Consider the following 26,296-nt stretch of genomic DNA (forward strand, 5'->3'; position numbering starts at 1 on the left):
ATGAGAAGCCATGCTCCCACTCTGAAAAGGGCAGTGTCAGGCTGGGTGTCAAGGCATGGAGCTAAGTGGCAGAGCCTAGAGGTGTCTGTCATGATCTGGGGCTGTGTATGGAGGCTCTGAGATGGTTGTTGGGGCAGGGGGCTACCTGTCAGGGTGTCAGGGAGGCTGCAGGTCTCCGATGCCTCGAAAGTGGTTGGAGAGAGCAGGGTGGTGGTTGGACCCCACCAGCACCACAGGAGTCTGCGTTCATGAGGGTAGTAAGGGGACCTCTGGCTCCAGGGAGCTCTCTGGGGCTTTTGGAGGAGCCTGGAGGTGGGTCTGAGGGTCTGAAGTACACCCTCACCCTTCCTGCATGAGCAAGTGGGTTCCCCAGGGCACTGGGCTCGTCTGCGAGGCCAAGTGACTGCTGCACCATGCTGGTCTGGGAAGTTGATTGATGTTCCCATACTAGGACCCCACCTTCATTTACTTACTCTGGTTTTGCACACGGATTACAATTCATTCTTCCTGTTCACAGCTTTGCAGTTTCTGGATGCTTGAAATGGCATTTCATCTTTGATGGATAGATTTGGCCCTAAGTATTTTTGTTCCTGCATCTCTTCCTTCAACATACATTCTCCTAATGTTTATGCATTTTGGTTCCCCTTCAGCTACTACTGTTTTTACTTCATTTCTACAGTAATACCTTTAATTTCATTTCTCTTTTCTTGTCATTCACTTTTTGTTTTTCTGTCTTTTCTGCTCCTTTGCTGTTTTATTTACTTCTCAACACCTGCTCTTGAAGCTGGATGATGAGATTCAGCCCACACTTCTCATCAAAACAAATTACAGCAGTAGTTTTAATTTAAGCTAATTTGATTTAAAGACAGTTTTGGCCAGAAAGTGTTCACAGTGCCAAATCTAATTTAAGCAGAAATACAAATCTACGTACCAAGCTAGCTTTTTCCTAATCCTCATCTTAAAATATGAGGTCTCATCTCCTGGGGGTTAGTGCAGTGGCTCAAATTTAGTAAGACCCTGAACATTCCTCAGTCTTCAGTAAGACTGAGTTTGTGTAAGGGAATGAAGAGTAATGAAACTGTTTTAATTCAACATAGAATATTTTCTGCAATCATAAATTAGACTTTTTGATTTCCTTTAGGGGGTATGTGACTCCCCTCTCCCCCTTAAGAAGTGTAGTTTAATGTAAAATAAAATGCCACCACAAAGCAAATATGCCAACAATGGAGTTAGAATGTTCTAGAAATATCTTCTCATTTATTTTAGTGCAGGTTACTTGTTAAAATCCATCTGAACTAAAATATCATTTTAAGCTTCCTAAAATTTCCTTTACATAATTGCTATGCCCTTTTAGACATTCCCTCCTTCCCAAATATAGAACTTGTTATACTACCGGGTAGAATTCTTTATGTATAAAGCTATGGTCCGAGTAGTCTTCATGTGATACGAGGAAAATGAAAAAATTGAACCATATCCCAAGAAATACGGTTCTTTACCAGAACCACAGTGTTTAAGTAATGCTGCCAGGATCGGGAAGTAATCTGTTGTTCTGCTCCCCAGTGGCGTCAATAGGGGAAAGACTTGAGGTGTAACAGATATTCATAAAGACACAGAAAATTAGTCAGCTTATGCTAAATGTATGTTTTTTGAAAAGCCAAACAAAATGCATGGTTTTTTTGAAAAGCCAAAACCACAGAAGGTGGTTCTGTTTGAAAATTGAACTGTTGAGGAAAGACAATTCCAGAGGAAGCAGCAATGTTTCTTAATACCTGATCAAAGAAATGATATCATCATCTCATCAAAGAACCACATCTCTGACAATAACTGCATTACAGGTGATGTTTTCTGAGCTGTATGGGTATGTAGACATGGAGATAAGTGTTTTGCAGCATTTTCAAAAGCAAACAAATGTGTTAAGTACAGTTAGGCTGTGAGTAGATTGTTTTTATTAAAAAACACTGAATTTTTCCCTAATGTTTCTTCTGAAATTGTGCAGAGACACTTCCTGACATTGTGAGGTTTTATTTAGCAAGCTTTTTTTTTTTATACAAACAAATCCGATATGAAAACAAATAAACAACATCCCAGATTTTAAGAAAACCTTTATTTCAGGCTCTAAGCAAGATACTCTGTTGTGCATCTTTAGGGGCTGCTGTGCTCTACCCATAATGTTAATACAGTAGCTATTTTTTTTTCTATTTTAACATACAAGTTAATTTTGTGATCTGATTTTTTATATAACTGTTAAAAAATATGACTGAATGTTATTTGTATGACATGAGTGGAAAGCTAAAAATACTACAAAAAAAGTTAGAAATATCCAGTTTCTGGAGACTTGAACGATTATTTTTTTAATATCGTAAAGCACTATGTAGGTATTGAACATAATAAAATTACATTTCTTTTAAACAGCATTAATTGTATATAAAATGTATACATTGCAGGAAACAAACTCTGTTATCTGTTTACATTTAAATGATAACACCTTATAAATATTTGGAAAATACATGCTAATATCATAGTAAATTATGATATTAAAATGAGTATACTTCATCTTACAGTTCATCCTGGAAACAAACTTACCCACTTACTACAGACCACACAATTATTTTCATAGGTTAAGGAATAATGAATGTTTTTTTAAAAAAACTTAGTATTTAAGTTAGTAACTTAGTATTTCTTAGCATAATTTAATACAATTGAACACTGGTTAGTATTGTTTATGTTAACAGTAACCAACTGTGATTCCTGACAGGTTATGGAGGTCAACTTTTAAGTCTTCTACTGTAATACAGTGGTGAACTCAGATAATTGTTTCTTCCATATTTTAGTGACAGGTGGTAATAAGTCAGAATATGGCACAAAAAGCAGGGATGCTAGAGATTTCTCAGAGCACAGAAGTATCAGAAGCAGCAGCTGTAGCGGAAGTATCATAGAATCATATAATCATATGATTGTAAGCAACACAGTAGAGAAAACAGAAGTGAAAATTCTCAGACTAACTATTCTGAGGGCTTTGGGAGTGACTTGCTCTGAAACAGCTGGAAGCAGCAAATGTTTAGAAATATCAGGGACTGAAGAGAAGAATACATAGGAAAAGAAAAAAAAAAGAGGAGAAATAAAAAAAAGGATAATTCCCAACTTGATAAAGAAGTATTTTGTTTTCTAGTAGCAGTAGTAAAATTAGACTCTCTTGAGAACTATTCCCTTTCCTTGGCATTGTTTCAGTAAATTAGAAGACAAAGGAAACAATTTTTCAGTGAAGAAAAATAATAACGTTTCAAACACTAAGAAGGGGAGAGAAGAGAGATAGAGATTCCCTATTGTGTTATCCCACAATTCTCAGCAGTCCAAGAGGCAGGATAGTCAGTTGAGATGTAAGAGCACCTTTGCAATCCTTATTCCTCGCACAAATACATTCCCTTTACATAAATGTTAACAGTGAAGAAACTTTCCATGTCTGCATATTTTCGTATCTAGACCCATAGTTTCTGAAATACCACCATGCCACATCAAAAAATGAGTGTAAAACCAACGACCCTTTTCCTGCTGAGTTTCAGTGATTTGTCTAGTTCTACCAAATCTACAAGATGCAAATCAACCAATAAAAGAGAGAGATACCCCTGATTATCTGTTCTATTATATAAGTTATATGCTGCTGTCAAGAAGTCATACAGGCATGAAACTAGCAGACCAGAAAGAATAACGTTATTTTTAGAATGTATTTAGCAGAAGAATCATTATTGGCTGTGTTGGGTATTTTAAGTCATTTTTGATTGTTCACGGCTACTTGAAATCATCAGTTTGCAAGGAACACGATTATAACCTACATTTTCACCCTGTGTAGACATGTGTCGGTTTTACAGTGATTTTGTTAGCTTTTGCGGGAAGGTATTTTTACATTTCTTTTACATCCTCTCATTCCATTCTGGTAAATTAAAAGAGCAATGGAATGGTTGTTCTCATTTTCGTGACGACAGTTGTCATCATATTGTAGTCTTCCTGAGGTGGAATGGTATTACAGGGAACATGCAGATGTGATGCTTGCACATCTTTTGTTTGCTTTGTTTTTTACCTCTGGTGAGGTTTTTTTTCACAGCACCTGTTAATTTTGGTCATTGCAGGAGGTCTTGAATGTGTCTGACCTCAACTGACTGCTGTAATGTCTTGTCCATTTACTTGAACCTCCATGATAGTCTTTAATCCATTTAAAACATACGTAAAAAAAAAAAAATTAACTGCCCTGCCCAAATCACAGTCTCTCCTCCTTTTGGTTCCTAATCTCAGAATTTTTCTATCCTTTGCTTTTGCTATCACATTGGATTTGATAGTCTCTTCTCCCTTTGTGGCTCTGTATGAATGAGATCCTATGAGCTTGCCCCTGCTTTCTCTCCGCTGTCAGCAGGGCCATCAGAACAAAGACCCTCTGGTTTGTATCCTGAAATGGTGGAGTATATTGGGTATTCCAGGAGTCAGAAGAAAGGACAGACAGTGTGATTGTTCTCCTCCGTGCCATTCCAACTTCACTTTATTATCATCAATCCACCCTACTGCACCCAGTTGTACAACTGATCCCCTTCATCATTTTCTCAAACTTGCTGCCTTGCACACCAGGCACAGGGATGTCGAGGCCCAGGCCAGTGTCCAGGCTCTGCTATGGGAAAGGGAGGAGAAGAGCTGGGCTGAATCTGTGGAGAACAGGAGGGCTGGTGTGGCTTCTACCAGCAGGGAAGGAGAGAGCGAGCAATAGATGCTGCTGCAGCAGAGTTGAGCACTGAGGTCACAGCCCCATGCATCCCTGTCTTCCTAAATAATGCTCTTTCTGTGGCTTTCAACTGTTATGGCTTAGGTCATGGAAGCAGTGAGGCTGTAGCACAGTGGTGCCTTAGGCAGTGTCCTGTCTTACTTTCCCTACTGCTGATTTGATGTTTCTTCCCATCTGCAGTGGGGTGTTCTGGTTAAAGTCCACTCCCATGGAAGGTTTGTGTGCAGAACAAACACAGAAGTGCTTGAAAAAGATCTGTCTTTTTTCTCTGTGTTTTTAAGTTAGGAGCTTGGCTATTTTATGCATAAAATGTTATGATGTGGTCTATAAATTACTATAATAAACGTCTAACAAAATACTGCCTGAAATGTCTTGAGAGGTGTAGTGAAATTGAATTTATGCTTGAAATGGGGAACACACTCAGATTTACAGTCTTGACTATTTTCAAATTCTAATTATGTTTCAGGAAAGGAAAATGAGAGTAGGTCACTTAGAATGCTGGCCATAAAGAAAGGCAAATGGCAGTAATGCATTTAAAATGCTAGGCTGGAAAGATTTTTTTTCAATTGCTGTATAGAAACAGTGTACACAATTGTGTAAGTGTTCTAATCAGCATGTAAAGTTCTAAAATGTAGTTCAGTTCAAAGCTGACTTGAAAATTCTAGATAGCTGTTTAGAAATCCTAGCTGCAGAGAAATTCACTGATGTGCTATTATAACCTTCAGGTTTTGAGTTCTTGCAGACCTGTGGGTTACTATGTTGTTTTTTCTGTTACACCTTTATTCAGGGTTAAGACTCCTCTTCTTGGGAATCTTCCTAGATGGGGTGACTTAGGTTCATCAATCCCCAGATCTACGTTAGTGAAGTGCATAATTTACACAGAGAAAATTTGTTTCCATTGGTACTGGAGTAATGTGTTAACATAAACATACTTTCCTAAGTTATTCCAGAGTATTATTGCTGTTTGCCTGAGAAGACACCACGTATATAGTTGCTTTTATTAATGGCAAGTGAGCACGTTGGCTCAAACGAAAGCATCCCTCAAATGAAAGGAGGGATCCTTACCTTATAGACCTACTTAGCTTTGGCCCAATGCAGCCACATAAATACATTACGAGATAAAATCTTTAATAGATTTATCTGTGAAATACTTGAATGTTGCAGTCTTAATGTATATCTTGGGAGTTTTGTCCAATGTACCACAGTTAAGTAGCTTGGATGAGCAGTATCTGAGCTTATATGAGCAGTAAAGACATACAGTGATTTTGCTGTATATATCAATGTCAGTTTATTTTGCAGGAGGAGAAAAATTGCCAGCTGATTCATTTTTAAGCCTACAGAGTAGTATGGCTTCCCAGAAAAAAAATGCAATATCTCAGCGAATAGCATCAGCGAGACGTAACAAAATTAAAGAGCTGAAGAATGAAATATTTTATTTACAACACCAATTAGAAGCATCAAGCTTAGAAAACTACATTTTGAAACAGCTTCAGTGTCGACATGTGAAAGCAATAGGCAGATATGAAAATCCAAAAAGTAACTTACTGGATCTTTTAGGAAGTCACTGTAATGAGGTGAGAACTTTAAGGAAGCTCCTGAGGATATCTCAGGAGGATGAGAGAAGTACATCCAGGAAGCTCAGAGAAGTTGAAGCAGAGCTGCTGAAAACTAAAGATGCGTTGCAGGCCTTGCATATGCTTTCAGAAGACAAAGTTCTTGCAGAGAGAGAGGAACTTGACCACAGACTATCAGTCCTTACAGAAAAAGTGGAAGTGAACAATAGGAGAATACAGGTAATGTGTGTATATCATTGTATTTGAGGAATGATAATAGGAGAGGTTTCTGTGCAAGAATAGTGAGTTTTAAGCTGCTTTTTGTCATGTGAGTGATTCTGATGCAATCCTGTAACACTAAACATTCTTTTTAATTCAGAGCTGCCTTGAGTGTAAGATACTAAAAATGGCAGTGGTACCCCCTTCCATTATTTTAAAATCTGGCAGAAATGTACGGGGAGATTATGATTGGCAATAAAGATCTAGGAGTTAAGTTGTATGCCTTAACCCGGTTAGGTCAGAAGAGGGTCTACTCTGCTCTTTGCCAGCAGCGTGGGGTACCCAGCCTTGCTTGGGCCATTTAGCTACTCAGCACAGACCCTGATTTACCCTGGCAAAGCACAGGAATAGTCATACCCGGAGACCACAAGGCTGCTGCTGATCTGCTTTCTTGAACAATTAAAGCTGGCTTATCTGGAACTAACACTGTTGGTTTTATGTGGTGCTGGTGGACAGTATGGACATATCTACATCTCCTAGTCACTAATTACTGCTGAATTAGGCAGTAGACAAAGGTCGTGGATTTTACGGTTGTTTCATCCGTTGTTTTATTATGTAACTGTAGTAAAAGCCCGGTGATAGGAGATAAAGAGGAGATAATATAGTTCCTTTTAATATCTCATGCTTCTTTTATTGAACCTTTCACTAAGAGACAGGAATACAGTTTTTGATACAAAACTAGAAGAGTGAAATTTTTATTGTCCTCCAGGAATTAATTTGTATTTTCTATGAAGTGTATTATACATAGAATTAAATAAAGATACAGGTAATCTTAGAGGCATTTCACCATCTGAACAGCTAGGTCTGAAGTGCATTTAGTACATGAAAGACAATTAAAATATAAACAGCTGAATTCAGACTCTTTTGAAAACTTTCTATTTACAGAAGTCCTAGTGAGAAGCAATAAAAAGCATGCAGCGTTGGGTGTCCACCTCATAATTTTAGCAACTATCATTTCAGTGCATGGCACTGGGTTCTGATGATAAAGTACTCAAAAAATACTCAATAAACTACCTAGTTTCCATTCAGTGAGCCTCCTTATGCTGCCACAGTTAATAAATCTCAGTGTGAACAGAAATGTTGTCTTAACATTTCTCAAAGTTGATTGTATTAATACATCAAGAAGGTAATGCCAAATAAACTTTTTGTGTTTCACAAATGGAATATATGGAATATAATTATTAGAAGCTTATTTTTTCATTATTTTAGCATGCTTATTTTTCAAATCTGCTAAGAACTGAAATTTTTCAATAGTCATACTCAGAACATCCATATTGTAAAATGTAATCTTTTTAAGGGCCTAGAAAAGCAGCTGAAGTTGAACAATACCACCTTTAGTCGTCAGTTGGCAAATGAGAACAAAAAAGCTGTGGAAGCTGGGATAATTACTACGACCTTGAAGATGGAAATTACTTCTCTTCACCAAAAAATTAAGGTATTAAAGATTTTAAACAGATTTCTGTTCCTACAAGAAGATTCAAGTACTCATGTTATCCATTCTTTTTGCCTCTTTTATGACATATTATTTAGTAATAGAATTTTTGTTTCCTAGTTGAGTTTATAGTCTACCAAAAAAGTCAAAATATCAAACGATGAAATTATTATAGAGTCTATTTATCACAAGTTCAAAGTAGTTCAGTAACTAATCAGAACAAAGATTAATGCATCACAATTTGAACAAATAATTCCACCAACTTGTTAGCATTTTGATAGATCTATGTCAATGTATTAATCTACCAACTTTAAATGAGGCCCCTTACAGAAACACTTTCAAATCAAAAGGAGCTAAATATTGCTATCCGCAAAACTAGAGTTTAACAAAATGACATAGGTAAATATTTCAATAGTTTCTTTAAATTCCAGCTTGGTTTTAAGTCAAGTATTTTTGGGACAAATATGTCCCAGTTCAACACTTACCATGATGCTTGTAAACCAAACATACAGAAAAACCTAAAAGGGACATTAAGTAGCAGTAACAAAACTACCATGAATGGTTTGTCACATGAGTTGTAAAGAAGAGAAACAGTACTTACTCCAAATAAAACAGGAAACCCCTCATGTCTTTTTTAATAATTTAAACTGTGTTTGTAACCCAGCTAAAATATACTATTTTTCTTTCTATGTAAAGTGACTGACTCATCTGTTGATCTCAGTAGGGAGCTTTCTCTTTCTAAGTGGAATCACGTGTCTGTAAAAGATGTTATGGGGAGTTTTCCCAGACATTGGGAAGGGCAGAACAGGTGACTCCTGAGGATTAATGGTGATCTGCATTGCTGTATAGGGGCACTGTTCATCCCTCTTACTTATGTATCCAGTGCAGGAACTTTTCTCCTGATATTTCGCAGCAGCTGGGCTGCCCAGCTGCAAAAGCCCAGTGGGCTGTTGGGAAAGGGAAAAAAGTACAGTGCTCTTCCAGGGCCCTCTATCAAAGTACCCTAAGCAATGCTTGCAGGGCTATTTCCCTGCCAAAGTCTGATCTCTTGTGTGTGCAGATCTGGGAGACAGGAATAATTGTAGTCCCTGGACTACATTACAAATGTAAAACTGTTCCAAAATGCAAGTTATTCTAAAGTATTATAATATTATAAAGTATTCTAAAGATGAGTAGTTCTCATCTTAACACTTTTCTAAAGTATGTCTATTATTTCATATGTTTTCCATACAGTTTTCTCTGTGTGTCACGTTCTCTTAATGTAGTATTTACTTTCACAAAACCTATTGTTTTACCACAAAGGCCAGACCTGCTTATTAACCTTAATTCTGTGCCGGAACATTTTGTTTTTACAAAGTCATAGTTTGGGGCACCTGGCTTAGTCCATTAAATGTATTCAGACACACAGCTTCCTTTCAGATCAACCTGTGGCTCCAAATTAAATGCAGCTCCTTTTTTTTTTTTTCCACACTAAAATTGATACAGTGAATGCATAACTGAAATCTCTCTTCTGTGTTTGAGATAGATATCATTAAGGCAAGAGGATTCTTGCTACATAAATTTTAGAAGTGTGCCTCTGAACTTTATATCATCTCCTGAGCAATAGGTTGTAAATCAGAACTTGAGCACGTTGCAAACAGGGGCACTGAGCAAATAAAAAAAAAAAATTAAAAAGCAAGTAAAGCCAAAAGTTACTTAGTCTGATAAAAATAACTAAGAACGACAACTGAAAAAATCATTAGAGAAGGCTTGATTTTTTAACCATTGTGTTGTGAAAAAAGATTGTGTAGGTGTGCTCTTAGCCTTAAAAAGGGGACTTTTGATTTGGCTCATGCAAATCACAGATTCCTATTTACATAAATGACAAAGTCACCACATGGCCTGGCACAGAGCAAAATTGCTGGCAGTTTTCTCCCAGTATGAGAAAATTAAGTTTGTAAAAAGTAATTCTCCCAGCATGAGAAAATTAAGTTTGTAGAAAGTACTTCTTAATGTGTATTAGAAATTTAATAGTGTTTATTTCATCTTAGGAAAAGGATCGGCAACTTTGTGTAAAAAATATCTATGCAAATCGGATGCTTAAAACTGCAAAAGACAAAAGTGATTCAGTACCTCATGAAACAAGTATGTGTATATTAATTTTCCTTTGTTGTTTAGTTATATGAAACTTAACATTGTTTTATAACTGGGACATATATTCCAAAATAAAACCCAAAATAATGCTTTTATATGGGTTAAAAATATTCTGGGATGTAATTTAAAGCGTAGTGCTTGGCTTTTTGTTTGTGTATTTTATGAATACAAATATGTGACCTTTTTTAATATTTAACCCAATTTTCACTGTGAATAGCATTTAGCATACATGGTTTTTCTTTACTAACAGTGACACTGAAATAGTGCTGCCTTTTAAGTGTCTGTTTGCACCAAGAGCTGTTTGCTTATTTGTTTTTCAACAGGGTGAAGCTATCAGTCCACAAAGCTTTTGCAGACTAGTTTTTGTTCAGGCTGTTCCCTTTTACTTGGCACAGAGAAGTCACCGCCTAGAATCCCCACAACACTCCTCACTGAATCAAAAGCACTTCACAAAAAAACCTCTCCTGTAGCAAGTTCCTTGTTCTAGTACAAGCTTTCAAAGTGCAAAAATAATGAATTTAATTAGGCTCTGTAACTTAGAAATAGCAGAAATATTTCAATGTCCAATTACTGAGGTCCTGCAAGTTGCATTTTATTGGGGTGAAAAGAGGAAGAGTTTTCAGATACAAATTTTAGGACGTTTAAAGGCCAGTCTGATGATGTCAGCTTATTGAGAAAAGAGGATGTTTATCCTTAGTAGTCCTTTTTTTTTTAGTGTAAGTTAGTTTAAATGGACAGAGTTTATAACAACACAGTTATTGTATATTCTTTCAATCAATTCTATCCACGGAACTGATGTTATTTAAAGCAATATAGTAGAATGATATAAAAGAATAACAGAAAGGAAGAAAGAGCTCTTTAGTAAAGAGTATTTCTTTCACATGGATGCTCACGGGTATTGGAGAGGAATATCTATTATACGCAATCTTGTCTATCAAACATTCCAAGAGCAGCTACCTTGTGTGGGATTCAGCTGCCTAATTATAGGCATCCAATGCCATTTGAGATATCCTAGCACATTCTACCTCGCCCTGTAGTTGTTGTTTGAGAAGGACGCAGGCACATCAGTCCTGTCTAATATTGGGCAGCCTTATGTGGATACCTTGAATACTTGAGAGCCTCTCAAATAACATACTGCATCTGTGTTCAGACAAGTGGATCCACCCCCTGTTATGTTGCCCATGTGCTCACTATGTTCACCAGAGACAGAAATGTTGAAGAAGGTAGTTTGCTTGAAGCACTTGGAATTTCCAATTGTCATATGCTGTAGATGTAGCATCTAGAATTTAGTTAAAAATGTGGGGGTTTACTAATAAACAGATTTCAAGCACTTTCCCAACATTGAAAGTAACATTTTGCCTCCTACTCAGTGTCATAAACATTCTGTCGCTATCCTAAAGGAGATCTTTCTGCACAACAAACTTATGCCCTGAAATTTTGGACAATGATCTGAACCTTGACGTTCCTGGGTTAAGCTCCCCTTTAAAATACTGGTCAGATACTCCTGTTCCTAAACTGAAGGAAGAATTGAAACTTTCTTCATATAGGTACAGAAGAGCAGTTAAAATTTACATGGTAGCAAACATGTCTGGTGGAAATGTTGCACATGGCACAGAATTCTTCCAATTATGGTATCAGTACAAAGTCTTATACTCAGTTGCAACTTTCTTTCCTCCATGTTGCTTTTGCAAATCAATTACTCTACCTTAACTACAAGTGAACTATAGGAAAAAGGTTGGCAATTCCAGTTGTAAAATTAAGAAACACAAATTCCTACTTCTCATTCCGAGTCAGACATATTTTTTTATGAAGCGCTGGATTCCATTTTTAGTTATGTCATATAACCAGCTCTGGGTTGTATATTTTTTTAATTTTACTCACATATGAACTTGTACAATTTTGTTATTTAAATTATAGCACTTAAATCACTGTTTACTGTTTTTCTCTTTAAGCAAGATAAAAGAGCTTAATTAGAGAGAGACCTGATATTCTGTAATGAAAATGTTCCATGCACCGTTGTCTGATTTTTTTGGTATTTTTGGCCAACTCAGTTTTCATTCTCTGCCAGTTAATGGAAACGATTTTAGAAACCTAGAACTGGAATTACTGCAGATTGTTTTTCCTTTTCACTACTGACTTGGATTTTCCTACAACAGACTTAGAAAGAACTACTTCTTCGAGTAGTTATTTTCTATTCCACGTTTGCAAAAATTTTTACCCAGCAGGAAAGGAGAAAAGAAATGTGGGGCTGCATTTTTTAACACTCGCAATTGATAGCTGAAGGTAGGCTTGCTTAGGTTATCAGCAAGCTCTGTGTACATAAAGAAAATTGATTTATTGAATGAAGCTGTTAATTTCACACGCTCTTCGTGAGAGCAAAATTGCTCCGCTGTGGAAAGGTCACACCACCTGGTCTGGAGGTACAGCTCCCCCTAGTCTTGAATTAGAGGAACACTTCACTGATTTCTGTTCGAAAAAAAAATGCTGAAATAACTACTTGTTGGTTGGCTTTCAAAAGGAAAAATGAATTCCCTCCACATTGTCAGAGCCCTTCCTTCAAGTGTAATCCTTAAATTAATTATCTACATCCATTTTACCACCAAACTGCAAACACTGGAAAATCACTATGTTTATAGAGAGTCTTCGTCTGATTGCAGAGATGAAAACTGTAAATAAGGTCAAATGTTGATGTAGGTAAGAATACATTTTTGTTTCTGTGCCAGAAATTTTCTCAGCTACTGTACTCATGTAATATTTATTCTAAAAATAGAATAAAAGTACAAAATACTCACTTTCCCATCTGATCCCATCTCTATTCACCTATGTCTTTAAATGTCTCGTTCAGTCACTCCCTTGGAATGTCTTTTCAAAGACCACAGATATTTCAAATAGTGTTAAGCATCTCTTCTGAAGAGTTTGGTCCCATAAAGCCTTATATAAGTGCTTAACTTTGAGAAAGGTGAATAATGAAGTCAGAAGGCATGAAAGCAAGCATTTTATTATACTCTGTAAGATCAGAATTTACGAACCTCAAAGCTGAGGCCTCAATGCCAGACCTCTTAAATTTACATTCAAATTCACCACACAGCTTAAGCACACATGCGCTCTAGGATGTAGACACATTTGTCTGCCATCACACGTTCTATCTGAATAGGACTTTGTATGTGCCAAACTTACATATATTTATGACATACTGATGTACAGATGAGAACACTCCAATATCCAGGTAGCTATCTATGTTTGTGTCCCACTTTCAGCATTTATAGATCATGCAGAACAAAGAATTTATTGATTAATGAGCATTAAAACATGCAGCAAAAAAGATGTTGAAGTATTAGGACATATACCGGTACTATCAGTCATCAAAGATACCTTTTGTTTATACCAACAATATAATTCTAGAAACTACTGCATTACTAACAGTTGTCCTTTTTCAATAGGTCTTAGTGCAAGCATATCAGTAGAAGCAAATAAACAGAGTTTTAGGCCGTTGCTGCTGTCACAGTACCAAACTCAGGAAACAGAAAATAGTCCAATTCAGCTAACAGAGGTATGAATGATCTGGATCCAATCCTTTGTTTGAACTCTCAACTAAGATGTATGTTATTCCGTATGTTTCAGTAATATGCCTGAATAGCTTGGATATTTTGGGAATGCAATTATATTGTCAAAATATATAGGACAAACATTCTGATACAAAATAAGAATTTAAAGTAAATACATATACTATTTATAAGTACCACACTGATGGCGTCTTTTTAAAAGTCACTAAACAAGTACTCCCTCATTATTTTTACCTTTAATTGCCAATTATAGGAGGAAAAGACTTCAGAAGATACGAATCAAAAAGCTAAAGCAAATGAAGCATACGTGGATGCCCAATGTAGAACAGAAAAGCAATCAGCCAAGAAAACACTAAAGCCAGAAACTTTTAATAGAACACATAGACGTATATTTTAATATTTTTCTCAGAAGTTCATTTGATTTTTTCAGAAGTTGAATGAACCAACGGTATTGGTAATTTACATGGGTCTGGAACCTAACTGACAGGAACTACTTCAACAAAATAATACTTCAAGCATAAGCAGAGTAGCTCTCAGTATAAGACATCTTCCTAGTAATGTATATCTAATAGGAGCTCCTAGCCATGTTACTAAAAACTCAGTGCTTTACACGTAAAAGTATACTTCAGTTGATAGTTTGTTAATTCCACAATAACCAAATACTATCTCAAATCTTCATCATAGCTGATGTCGATGTATATTTCTGGCTCAGGATCTATTGCTGAGGAAGGAAAAGGATTTCTTCAAGGGCTGAGAGTATCTCCTCATTACAACAATCACTGTGAATAGATTTTATGTAAATCTTATCTATTGATCATACTCATATAACAGTTATACACAAGGGACTCATCTAGATACACCTTTATCTTTAAGAGGTTCTATAGAATAGAAGAAACTAATGCATCTACTCCTCATCCAAATTTTTCTTTCTAAAAGTATTCATGTTATTTTCATTATAGTGAACCTTGTAGAAAGAACCAAGATCTGAATGTCATCGTGATAAATACTTTACAAATGGTAGAAGACGCGTGACCTAGAGGTCACACATTTACAGAGATGCAACAGGGTGTTACGGTCACTTACTAGACCAGTAACAGAGCTAGTAATCTGAAAGATGTTAACTCCTGTATTTTGTACTCCATGCTTTCAGCTTAAAGCCTTTCCAGATCCCCACCAGAAAAGCAGTCACTTGTCTTTGAAATTCCCATTTAAAATTGTCAGAAAATGCAGGTCTATCTGATTCTGACTGTGAAGCAGAAATTATATTTATTAATTGAAGTCTTATTTAGCTATTTTACTTATTGTGACTTCATACTTCCCATTTAAGCTTGGACTAGCTTTGTACCTCATTTTCCAGGTATTGTGAGTCTCTCCAAAGCACAGAACATATTATAGTTTGTCCACTGCAGCAGAAAACTGTATTTACTGTAGGCATTCAGTATAAACATACCTTCTTCTACTAAAATGTGGAGCCAAGTCATTCATAGGTTACAGTTGCAGTATGTTCTGTTCCACACTAGAAGCAACGATATTGTCAGTTAAGGGACAGAAAATCATACATATATTCAAGTTCCATTTAAAAGCAATAAAGTTACAGTTAGAGTTAAATCTCATGTGGTTTCTCTGTTGCATTGTACATGACTTTTCTGGGCCTGCATTTAGGCATCGCTGATTATATTTGTATGCTAAGTCATTTAATAATATTAAACATAATGAAAAAGGTAAAAATATTTATATGGGTTCAATGGCACAATGATCCTGTTTAAATCTTGCCCCATCAAGTTATATTTATTAATAGATAGCATTGTCATACCTTGAAATACCATCGCTAAGTTAAGCAAAGAAATAGGGAAGTGAAACTTGCTCTTGCGAATGCCTCATAACTCTTAATGTTCCTAGGCAATTTAAGAAATTTCCTAAACCACATAGTATTTAATTTTAGAGTGTTTAAGGGAGGGCAGACAATTGATGGGAGAATATACTTGCTTGGAATTTATGAAAGAAGAGACAGATTTGCTTAAAAGGGAGCTGGAAAAAATGGTGGAAACTGAACAAACTCCTCTAAGCAAGAGTATAAAGGAGAATAACAATGAGGAAGATGCAGTAGAAGAACGTGAAGAGGAAAAGCCAGATGAACAGCTAAATAACAGTGAGAAGGCAAGGAGTAAATGTGTAACCCCAGGTCCAAGGAACAAAACACTTACTAGCCTCAAAAAAACATACCTATTCTCAGAAGCCACTACGAATTTGCATCATGAGCTTCCTACATCAGGTACATCCCCAAAAAGCAGTCTTTGCAAACATAGACGTGCAGGTCAGGACTACAAAGAAAGAGCTGAATCTAAAGTGAAAAATTCATTTGGGTTATATGAACCATCTTTTGGTAAAGTTACCAAAACAAGGCAGACGGACAGATCCACCGAAGCAGAAGGCTGTGCTCATATGACATTTGCTGACAGGAAAAGCAGTCCTATGAAAGAACTCTTTGGACAAGGCTGTGCTTGAAAAGGCAACCATTCAAGTTCAAACATGAAAGGAATGGAGAAAGAGAAGTGAGAGAATACAGGATTACCTAAGCCAAATTTCAAACCACTGCTACTAACTAGTTCATAGTGTAAAGCATCAAACACTAAGGAAATTGTCATGAGAATACACAAATTAATTATTTTATTGGATGTTTAGTTAAGTATATCACTTTACCTTTACTCTAGAAATATGGATCATTTAAAACATTTTTTTTTAAAAAACCAATGCCTTTACCTTCATTAAATGCACATTAAATCTTACAAGTATTGAAAATTTCTAATTTTCCAAAATCAGTTGTCACAAAAGAACATGATTCTGTTTTCAGTCTGTGTGCATGCATGTACATGTTAGTAAGAATACCTCAACAATTATTTTATTTTTACCTGTTATCAGGTGTCCAAGTTAGTCCTTTTTTTTTTTTGTAATTTCCAGCTTTTTGCATTGTCTCAGCAGTTTGAATTTTGAAGCTGATTATTTAGTTAGCTAGCTGAAGTAAGAAATCTGCTTTCACTATTGTACTAACAACTCCATAAAAGAAAATATTTTTTTATTTTCTTCACTCCTGAAATAGCTTCCAGAATTCACACATAACAAAAATAATTTGCTATTACATTGTTTTCACTAGCATTATAAAGCTCTAAAGCTTCATTCTTTTCCACTGTTAGAATTTATCAAAGCAGTTCGCCTGGTAACTTCCACAGCTGACATCCAAAGATGAATGTGCAAGAGTAAACTATTGTTTTGGAGAAGTCAGGCATAGCCAGTTCTCAAAAAGCCTTTTAAAATCCTGTGTTTAAGATTATGTAAGCAAGAGTGGGAGGATTATGGTTTTTTCCTCATAGTAATTCATGGAACGTTTGCTAAAATGTGAAGTTAGGGAAAATCATGCGTATTTTATTAATTTGAAAAGGCAGTAGCACTTAGAAAAAAAAATACTTAAAAAAGCTTTTAAAGGCGATCAAGACAATTTTAGATCTGGACTGACTCGCAGCATATTTAGTCTCAAAATTTTGAAGGTTTTTCTTGAAGTAATGCTTAAGATCGACTTTGGGCAGTCAGAAGAGCATTTCTAGTCTATGAACTATTAAGACTTCTATAATGCCTTTACTGCTGTCCCAAAGCTAAAAGAAAACAAGTGTACATGATCCAACATTCCTCTTTGTACTGACTACATGGCCAAAAGCCTTTTTGCCCTTACTTGCCACATGCCTGACTAAAGCAGCCAACAAACTGTGTATTTGATGGCCTGATGCTAAGTGTGGATACACAGCAAAAGTCACTGTGAAAATTTTAAATGATGCTGCTATTCTTGACTTCACTGTGTTAAACTCCAAACTGAGTAGAAATATCATTAGCCACATCATTAGATGCAGAAATATGTGAATGCCATAGATAAATAATGAGTCCTAAATATTTTTTAAAAATAACAAATGAGGCCCGCTGATTCCGACAGTGTCTCCTTATGCAAGAACATGGATGGGGAGAGGGGAATTGGTTTGGGTTTTTGGGTTTGTTTGGGTTTTTTTAGGAAACCTGTAATTAGCACTGAAAATGCATTAGAAAACTTAAGATGGGTTGAAAAGCTTTATTTCATTAATAAAAACTGTACGTAACATTAAATCACAACGTTTCTTTAATTTGTATTTAATGTACCTTTTTTCATGTTCACTAAATGTAATCCTTAATAGAAAAACACTTTTTTAAAAATTAACATTTAAAACCTCCCACCATTTCATGCATACATACATATACACGCGGTATATCATGACCTTTTGAATTAATTTATAATTGCAGTGCTAATTATGGAGGGTCCCTAGCCTGTTCCTGCAGGAAGGCAAAGGACCTGAAATAACAGATGCATTCCACTGTAGACGAAGCTGAACCAGAATTGCCGAAGTCTAGCAGCAGATGGAAAGGTGTCCCTTACACTTTTGTTCAGGCTCATGTCAAAAAAACCCTGGAGGTATGGAACAAGAACTTTATAAACCCACCTACTTGTCTTCTGGGGCAGCAATGACAGGTTTGCAGACACTGCTGTAGCACAGAAGAGAACACAACTTTGGTCACTGTTCTAGAAGAATTCTCTCCTTTAAATTCAAAACATTGTGGCTATTTCCTTACTTAAATACAGCAAGAAGGATTTACTCCACAACAGAAAATTGTTTTCCTTCCTCCTTCTGTTTGCTACCATTCTGTTACTACTACAGACATTCAAGTCACTAACTTTTACACTTACTTAGCTGTTTCAGGCTGTCCTGGAATGCTGTTAATATCTACTCAAGCCCTAGGAATGTAGTTCTCCAAAGGAACAGCACTGTCTTCCACTTTCTCTTTCTTAACACAGAGCATGAGAATGTTAGCTAGACCTTTCCTCCCAAAACATGGAAGGAGATGGCTCCAGTGATTCTCACTTAGTTTAGGAGGCAGAAAAAACATCATGATCAGAGAGGTCACTTATCAATAAAAGCAGGAAAAAAATCAAGTGTTTAACGAATTTTAAAAGTCAGGGAGGAAAAAGTAACAAACCATCCTATATTTGGCAGCGGAATGAGTCTCCTAAGGGTGGATTCTGCGTGTTTATCAATAACATTTTCTAAGACAGCCAAAGAATACACCAATTGTAGTGTAAAAAATGCTAGTGCATTTCCAACTTGCAAATCCAAATTCAGCACTTCTAGATTTTGGTGTATATATGCCATGGCAAAGTCTTCTAGTTCTGCCATGAATCGGTGTTGATACTTGTCAAAATAGGCACAAAAATGAGGTCCTATCAACAGCAATGCTATTATTTGAAAACTGACCACCAAACTGAAAAACGAACTAGGAAAGAGAAAATAAAACAAAAGGAATACTGACTGATATCCAAATGAAGTAACAAAGATTATCTCAGACCTAGTAACATGAAAGACAACTGCTCTTTGTTTTTAAATTAATTTAAAACAGTGATAATGAAAATGTAGTTGAGGACTCCATGCATTACTGGGATTCCTTCAGCTAAAAGGATGTAGCATGATAGCTACAACTTTATTACAAACTACAAGCCAACATGTAATGCCAACAGCACCTGAAAAGAGAGAAAAAAACACAATTTAAGATATTGCACTAATAACCCTGAAGTTCATAAGCTTCTGAAAACAACTTCCAAAGCATAAAAAAAAATAAACTTAAGATTTATGAGGTGAACAGGAACAAAATATCTTTTTAATATGCAATTGTCCCTCTTCAAGGGATAGCAGCTAACCCCATGCTGATCCCAAGAAAACCTAAAGACTGTCTGGGGAAAAGAGAACCAAATATCACAAATTTGAGCTAAATTGTGGTATACACAACCCACAGCTAAAAACATTTGCTATGTACCTAAGAGAAAATGTGCTGAAGTTGAGTCTTGGCAAGTAACATCACTTTGGTAGAACCTAAATTCAGAGATTTGAGAGGGGTAAAAAGGAAATTTCCTCCAAAATTTTAATCAGTCTTTTTAAAAATATTAAATCCATAGTTCTTCTCCCTTGGTCTCCATACAGCTATACAGTAAAATGCTACCGAGACCTTTGATGCTGACCTCGATATGCCTGGCACTGCTGTTTTAAAGGGTCCTGTCATCCCAACTAGCAGCACAGAAATCTGTATTGGTATGATGGAATAAAGGGCGTGCCCTGACTGTAATACACAGCGCATCCATGTTGCAGACTGTGTCGAATCATGCTACACAGCATCATAGGATACACAGCTATTCATAGCACACGTGAGGAAACTACCTTTTTGATTATTTTAAGACATTTTTGTGTTCTCGACTTTACCACCTCAAATTCAAAGGCGATCTCTCCAGTAAAGTGATTATCAGATTATTGTAAAAGGAGATTTAAAGGCAGACTTCAATATGAACCATTTTAGAACTCCTCAAATGCTGTTTACATAAATGTCTTCCAAGTACCGCTTCCCCACCCTGCATAGAAGCAAACTCTTTTCTTGTCCAGTAAGCATACAAATTGTTCTCCAGACAGCTACTGAAGCTGTAATGTAAATACAACAACGTATTTTGGAATTCCTTCTAAGGCAGATGGGGCTTCACCAGCTTCAGCCTCACCTGAAGATTCAACAGCAGCATTTTAGCCTGATGGTACATTGCCACACTACACTGTCCTGTCGTTCTCCTATTTATCCTGCTGGCATAGAGCCAGCACCTTTTTCACTCAGAAATTAGTATCTACAACCTGTGATATTCTGATCATTAATTCATTAAACTGCCCAAAATAAAATTATTTAAGTAGGTAAAAAAGCAACAAAAGTGCAATGGGAAAAAGGATGGGAACAGACAAGACAAAATGCCATGAGAAAGCATACCTCAATTATTCTGGAGTTACACTACTATGAAATCCCAGCAGTTTATTAGAAACATATGTAAGTGATACAGACCTCTGAAGTATTTGCCCATTTTTAAACCCAATTCCACTATTTCAGTGGACTCTGTAATATAAAAATACTTCTGATTTGAAATCTTCTCCAGGGCCTATTCCATATTAAGACAAAGCTGCGCTGTTTGAGAAGAATTAAAAACGTCAAATAGCCCATTTTGGAGATAACAGCTGATCAAATGTTCGAACCTCCTCCCTTTGCTATGGGAGTTAGAAGAAACATACTTTCAATCCACATACACTCTTCGTCGCAACATTGTCATATCTGCATGGGCTTGGAAAATGTATTTTTTCTACTGTACAGTCCTTACCTGCCACCCCCGTAGGAAAGGCTACCAGGCGCTCCAATGGAGCAAGCCATTTGCTTGGAAGCACTGTAACTGGCTCCGAATAGTACTTCCAAATCAGACAGATCATCAGGGCAGCCTAGAATCAAAATGTTTATTAGCTTGGATAATAATACACACTAAAACACGTTTCCACTGTTATTTTGAAGGAGTAAATCACAAATTCTCATTAAAGAAAATAGTTTTTTTGTTATTTTACATTGGTCTGAACCAAGTTCAAAACATTTTTAAACTTGTATAACCTTAACTTTATACACAATACTAAGAGGCAGCAGTGAGATGCTGGAAAACACTGTTTTCTTTTGAGACCCTGGTTCCAACCTAGCATAGACAAACATAGTAATAGTGACTGTTGAATTCTGATGACTGTTTTTAGCCATAATCCTCACCTGCTAGGAATCCAACTAGCTTTAACGTTGCCCTAAAGATATCTGCAGGTTGACCATTGTCATCCTTATTAGCAGGCAACTCTTTGGGATCTGAACTACAGAGACAATCTGATGAGGCACTGTGGCGAAATGCGTGGCAGCTGTAAGCGGGGATTTGCAGCCTTATCAAAAGCACGTTTTGTTTTCTAAAACATCAGCCAAATATATTTACAGGTATCAGAACTTTCCTGGGTCCAGCACCGTATCTAAATTTAAAATGAAAGCAATTTAAGAGCTAAGATGAACTCTCATTTTGTCATCTCAAAACCAGAAAGATAAAGAAACTCCAGACTCCTTCCATCCACAGCTACCAGACCAGTGCTTATCAGCAACATCTCTCCCTTCCATTTCAAGAAACTGTTTCTGTGTCATTGGAATGTCAGACACCTGTGTGGTGCATTATCAGCCAATAGTTGTAGGAGGTAATTGTAACACTGCTGAGGATTTGGTTTAGTAATTTGTATTCATAATAAAATATTTACTTACTTGTAAGATGTAGAACACAATATTTATAACCCATTTTATTTTGGCTAACTGGGCAGTTCGTGCTTTCACTATTAAAAGAAAAAAATTACTCTGCGTTAATTATAATACAGAATCACATAAATTTAGTAATCTAATAATGTATCACTCTTCAAATCAGAACATTTCACTGTTTAAAAATCTCTTTTCCAGTGACTCATAGCTATATTCAAAGTACGCTTCTACAAGAAAGTGCTAGTCCCATATTACACAGAAGTTTCTTATTGATGCTGCTACGAAAAGTTGCAAAATACCGATATCCCAGACAGAGAAATGTCACATGTCATCATGAATACTATTCCTGAATGAGAACAGTCACTGTGGCTACTAATTTAAGAATCTGCTTCAGATGAAGCATAAAGTAAACTTTTTCCTTTGCTGAAAGGGGAAAATGATGGTTTTAGCAGATGCATTTTTTACCCTATTTCATCCACAAACACATTTAAGACTATTCCTTCACTGAATTAATCTTGGTAAGGTTGAGTATTAAACCTTCTCATGCCTATTTTCCTTCTGTTACAGAACCTCAGACCAATATAAATAAGCCCAGTGAAGACAACACATCTTCAAACGTAACGGTGACCTAAAGTTTTCTGAAACAACATTGTTGGTTCCTAAGTAAACTACTCAGGTTTTACTGAAATTTTTGGGTTAAGAATAACACTACTTGAAGCAATCCAAAAACATGAGTTGTAAATATTGTCCTTTCTCCAAGCAAGGAGAACATATAAACATCTACCCATTCTGCACAGAGGAGGCAGACAAAGCAAATAGTCTTCTAACTTGTTAGAATCAGTTAGTGAGCTTGGGCAAAGGCAAGAGCAAAAGCTGTGGTGCCAAAGGTTTATGTGATCTATCTACCACAGGATGATGGGTTATGCTACTGTAAAATCCTAAATGAGACAAAGCACTACCGGTTTATTGCAAATGCTGCTGCGTAAGGTCAAATAAGATTGCAAAGTGATGGGAAAGATCTCATCTGGCTACCTTATTGATCAACACCTTCTCTCTACTGTTTTGTAGTACACCAACCAAATAGCCTCAACTGATGAATGCATCCTTTTGCAGTGAAGATACGCAGCAGAGGACTTCCTTGACTTATTCAAAACATGATTCAGTGATGAGCATCACTAAGAAAGAGTACATAATTACACAGTGAAGCCCAGGAAATTCCTTGTAAGAAAAAAATTATATCTAAGTCACTCGCTATAAGTGTATGCAGAACCATGCATAACTGAAAGACAAAAGTAAGCTCTCCAAAAAGTGAGAAGAAAAAAGAAACAAACAAATAAACAAACAACAAACTAACACTCCAGACAGATGAGAGGAGAAGAAGAAAACTGAAGGAGAAATTAGACTTAGAATTGAAAACATGCTTGGAAAAATGTTTTTCACAAAGTAGTAAATGGAGTAAACATTGAACATTACCATGAGTTTTAAGCTTGTCAGTCATTTTGTTAATCTTTCTTTCTAGACGGGCATATCTAGCAAACTCATCCATCATACTAATGGTTGCGAGTTCCTGCTTCATTTTCTGAATTTCAGCTCTCATTTGGAACTCCTGCTCTGCATCCTTTTGTAAAAATCTGGATATCTAAGAAGAAAAAAATAGTAACAGTTATTTATCCAGAATGCCATTGATTCTCTTCAATGTGTATAAAGCATGATCAGCTGTTTACACACTCCAAAGCTTTCCATAAAGCACAACCCTTTCATCAAGACACAGGAAAACCTTGGCTTAACATCTGCAACACGTTCTAAAAGTCAAAGAATTTTTACTCTCTTGTTCTGACTGAAGCAAACCAAAAAACAACAAAGAAAATTGTTCCCTCAGAGCAGCAATTTTCAACTTCTATGCTAAGGTTAACTGCCTTTTCCTTCTCTGTTTCTGCCTTCATCTCATCTTTCCACTCTTCGATGATGCAGCCCTCTGAGACCTCCTAGGCCCTGCCTGCTGCTGCATCCTGAACTATACTGCTTGTCCTCCCTCCTTACAATTCTCATTGTGCTCTGCTTGGATAACAACGACCTCTCTGCAGGAGAGGAAGGACCAGGGAAGCCCTCCTTTTCATCACTACTCTTTACAGCTCCACTAACGCCCCTTATTCATCATTCACATTTCCAGCTCCAGGAGCACCAGCAAGGGTCTAAACCAATTAACACAGAAACTTTATTCATTGAAACCCAACTTTAGACCTCACCAATAAAGAATGGCTCACCAACTAGGAATCAGTACTCTGGATTACAGATAGACTAGTCTGGACTGTTAGAAATACACAGATTGCCATGCAGGCCAAGAGTTGCAATGCATCACAGGCGGTATCTTACCACTGCCTTAAAACCAGAAACACAGATTTGCTTTAGTTATTTTTTTTTTTTTACATCTTACTCATGTTTAAATGCAGTTATCTTGTAACATCACATTGGTTTCTTGGCTAAAATTATTTCCTACAAACAGAAATGTAGAAGGGTAATCACACATTATAATAGAGAACATTTTCTCCCCTTCTTTTACCTTCCCACTCTTTTTCATGGGGCACAACCAGCTTGCTGGTTCATTAATTTCTTTTGCCACCAAAATGAAGCTACAAAGAACACAAAAATCTTTTTCTTGCTGTTCCTTCAGCAAATATTTCTAGCTTTCTCAAGACACATGTAATTTTCTCCCCACAAATGATGTTCTCAGTATTGCAGACAGTGAGAACATCTCTACAGTTTGTTCTGTCGGAAACCATAGGAAAAAGCTGAGCAGAGATTTTCATTAGTCATCTACAGTAAGACAGACTTCAGCTTCCCAAATTGCCAAGAGTAACTTACGTTTTAAAGGATTTTTTATCCAGTATTGAACACTGTGCACTGAAGTTATTTACATGAAAGAGCAGAATGATAGGTATTTTTATGTGGTTGCTCATACATAAGTTTATTTGGCAGTTAGAAAGTTTATTGGTCCAAAACAAGAAATCTGGGGAGGGACTTTCTATAAGGGAGTGCACGGATACTGATGAGAGATAATGTTTTTAAGCTGAAAGAGGGGAAATTTAGATTAGATACTAAAAAAAAATGTTTTTCTGTGAGGGTGATGAGGCTGTGGCACAGGCTGACCAGAGCAGTCATGGATGCCCCATCCCTGGAGGTGTTCAAGGCAAGGCTGAATGAGGCTTTGACCAACCTCATCTAGTGGGAGGTGTCCCTGCCTGTGGCAGGGGTTGGGAACTGCATGATCTTTAAGGACCCTTCCAACCCAAACCATTCTATGATCATGCTGTTATCCATGCTTTCACAGAAATGCTTAAGATCATACCAAGGGAACCCTAACTAGTGACTGCGACTGAGGGTTTTCTCCAAGGACACCTAACTCCCTAATCTCTGTGTCTACTGATCTCCCTTCTCAACAACGGAGATGTCCATCCTATAAAAACACGGGAGACTGAGCAAAGCTTTCCGTTACAACTCCCCGCAGCGTCCTAAGGGCTGGAGCCTCAGGAGCACCATTCAGGACACCGAGAACTCACGACCCCGAGCTTTGCTTCAAAGACACGCCTAATCCAGGCTGCCGGAGTCAGTCACCCACTGTGACAGCGTCAGGTTTCTCCACCTCCAGTTCTTCCCAGTATCAGCCTTCCCAGTTTCTCCTCTCTCAAGGCGAGAAGCAGGGCCAGGCCCTGCCGGCGCAGCCGAGGATGCGATAAGGGTGCGTGTCCCCCATCTCTCAGCCGCCTCCCAGGAATACTGGGAGCTCTGCGAGGCATCGCCCCCTCCCCGCCGCCCCGTCCCGCTCCCGGCAGAGGGAGACGAGGAGAGCGGCGGGCACCAGGCTCCGGCTCCGCCCCGGCCGCCCCCTCCCACTTACGATGGAGGAGCAGGAGGGCAGCAGGATCTTGAGAGCGTTGCAGAGGAAGACGGAGCTCAGTACTAGCAGCCAGGCGCCGCTCTCCGCCATGCCGAGGGCGGGCACGGCCCTGCCCCTTCTCCTTCTGCCCTCCCCCCTTCTTCCCCTCCGTCTCCTCCTCTCCTGCGCTGCCCCCTCCCTTCTCCCGTCCTTCTCCTCCTTCTTCCCTTCCGTCTCCTCCTTCTACCCGCCTCTCTCTTCCTTCTCCCCTCCCTTCTACTCCTTCTCCCCTCCCCTCTCCTTCTCTTTCTTCCCTTCTCCTCTGTCTCCTCCTCCTTCTCCTTTCCCCATCCCCTCCCTTGCCCCCGGGTCGGACTCCCCGCGCGCGGGGGGGTGGGGGGGGGGAAGAGCGAGAGAGACACACAGACAGACAGACAGACAGACAGACAGACAGACAGACAGACAGACAGACAGACAGACAGACAGACAGACAGACAGACAGACACC

At 37.6% G+C, this 26,296-nt stretch overlaps 2 protein-coding genes across 2 annotated transcripts; one reads left to right on the plus strand and one right to left on the minus strand.

Moving 5' to 3' along the window:
* The first annotated feature begins 6,064 nt into the window (after nucleotides 1–6,064).
* LCA5L (lebercilin LCA5 like) lies at nucleotides 6,065–19,122 on the plus strand. The gene is given in 6 exon segments (XM_009560907.2): nucleotides 6,065–6,558; nucleotides 7,895–8,032; nucleotides 10,060–10,153; nucleotides 13,603–13,712; nucleotides 13,979–14,111; nucleotides 15,668–19,122. Coding segments are annotated over 6 exon segments (1,536 nt in total). The 5' UTR covers nucleotides 6,065–6,111; the 3' UTR covers nucleotides 16,282–19,122.
* Nucleotides 17,822–25,969, minus strand: GET1 (guided entry of tail-anchored proteins factor 1). The gene is made up of 5 exons (XM_054086109.1): nucleotides 25,811–25,969; nucleotides 23,389–23,554; nucleotides 21,925–21,992; nucleotides 20,975–21,089; nucleotides 17,822–19,315 (listed from the first exon to the last, which is right to left on the minus strand). Exons 1-5 carry the CDS (start codon nucleotides 25,898–25,900, stop codon nucleotides 19,242–19,244), a joined length of 513 nt encoding a protein of 170 aa, XP_053942084.1. The 5' UTR covers nucleotides 25,901–25,969; the 3' UTR covers nucleotides 17,822–19,241.
* Between the last annotated feature and the right edge of the window lie 327 nt (nucleotides 25,970–26,296).

The sequence above is a fragment of the Cuculus canorus genome, chromosome 1, assembly GCF_017976375.1.
Source record: "Cuculus canorus isolate bCucCan1 chromosome 1, bCucCan1.pri, whole genome shotgun sequence".
Taxonomy (NCBI): Eukaryota; Metazoa; Chordata; class Aves; order Cuculiformes; family Cuculidae; genus Cuculus; species Cuculus canorus.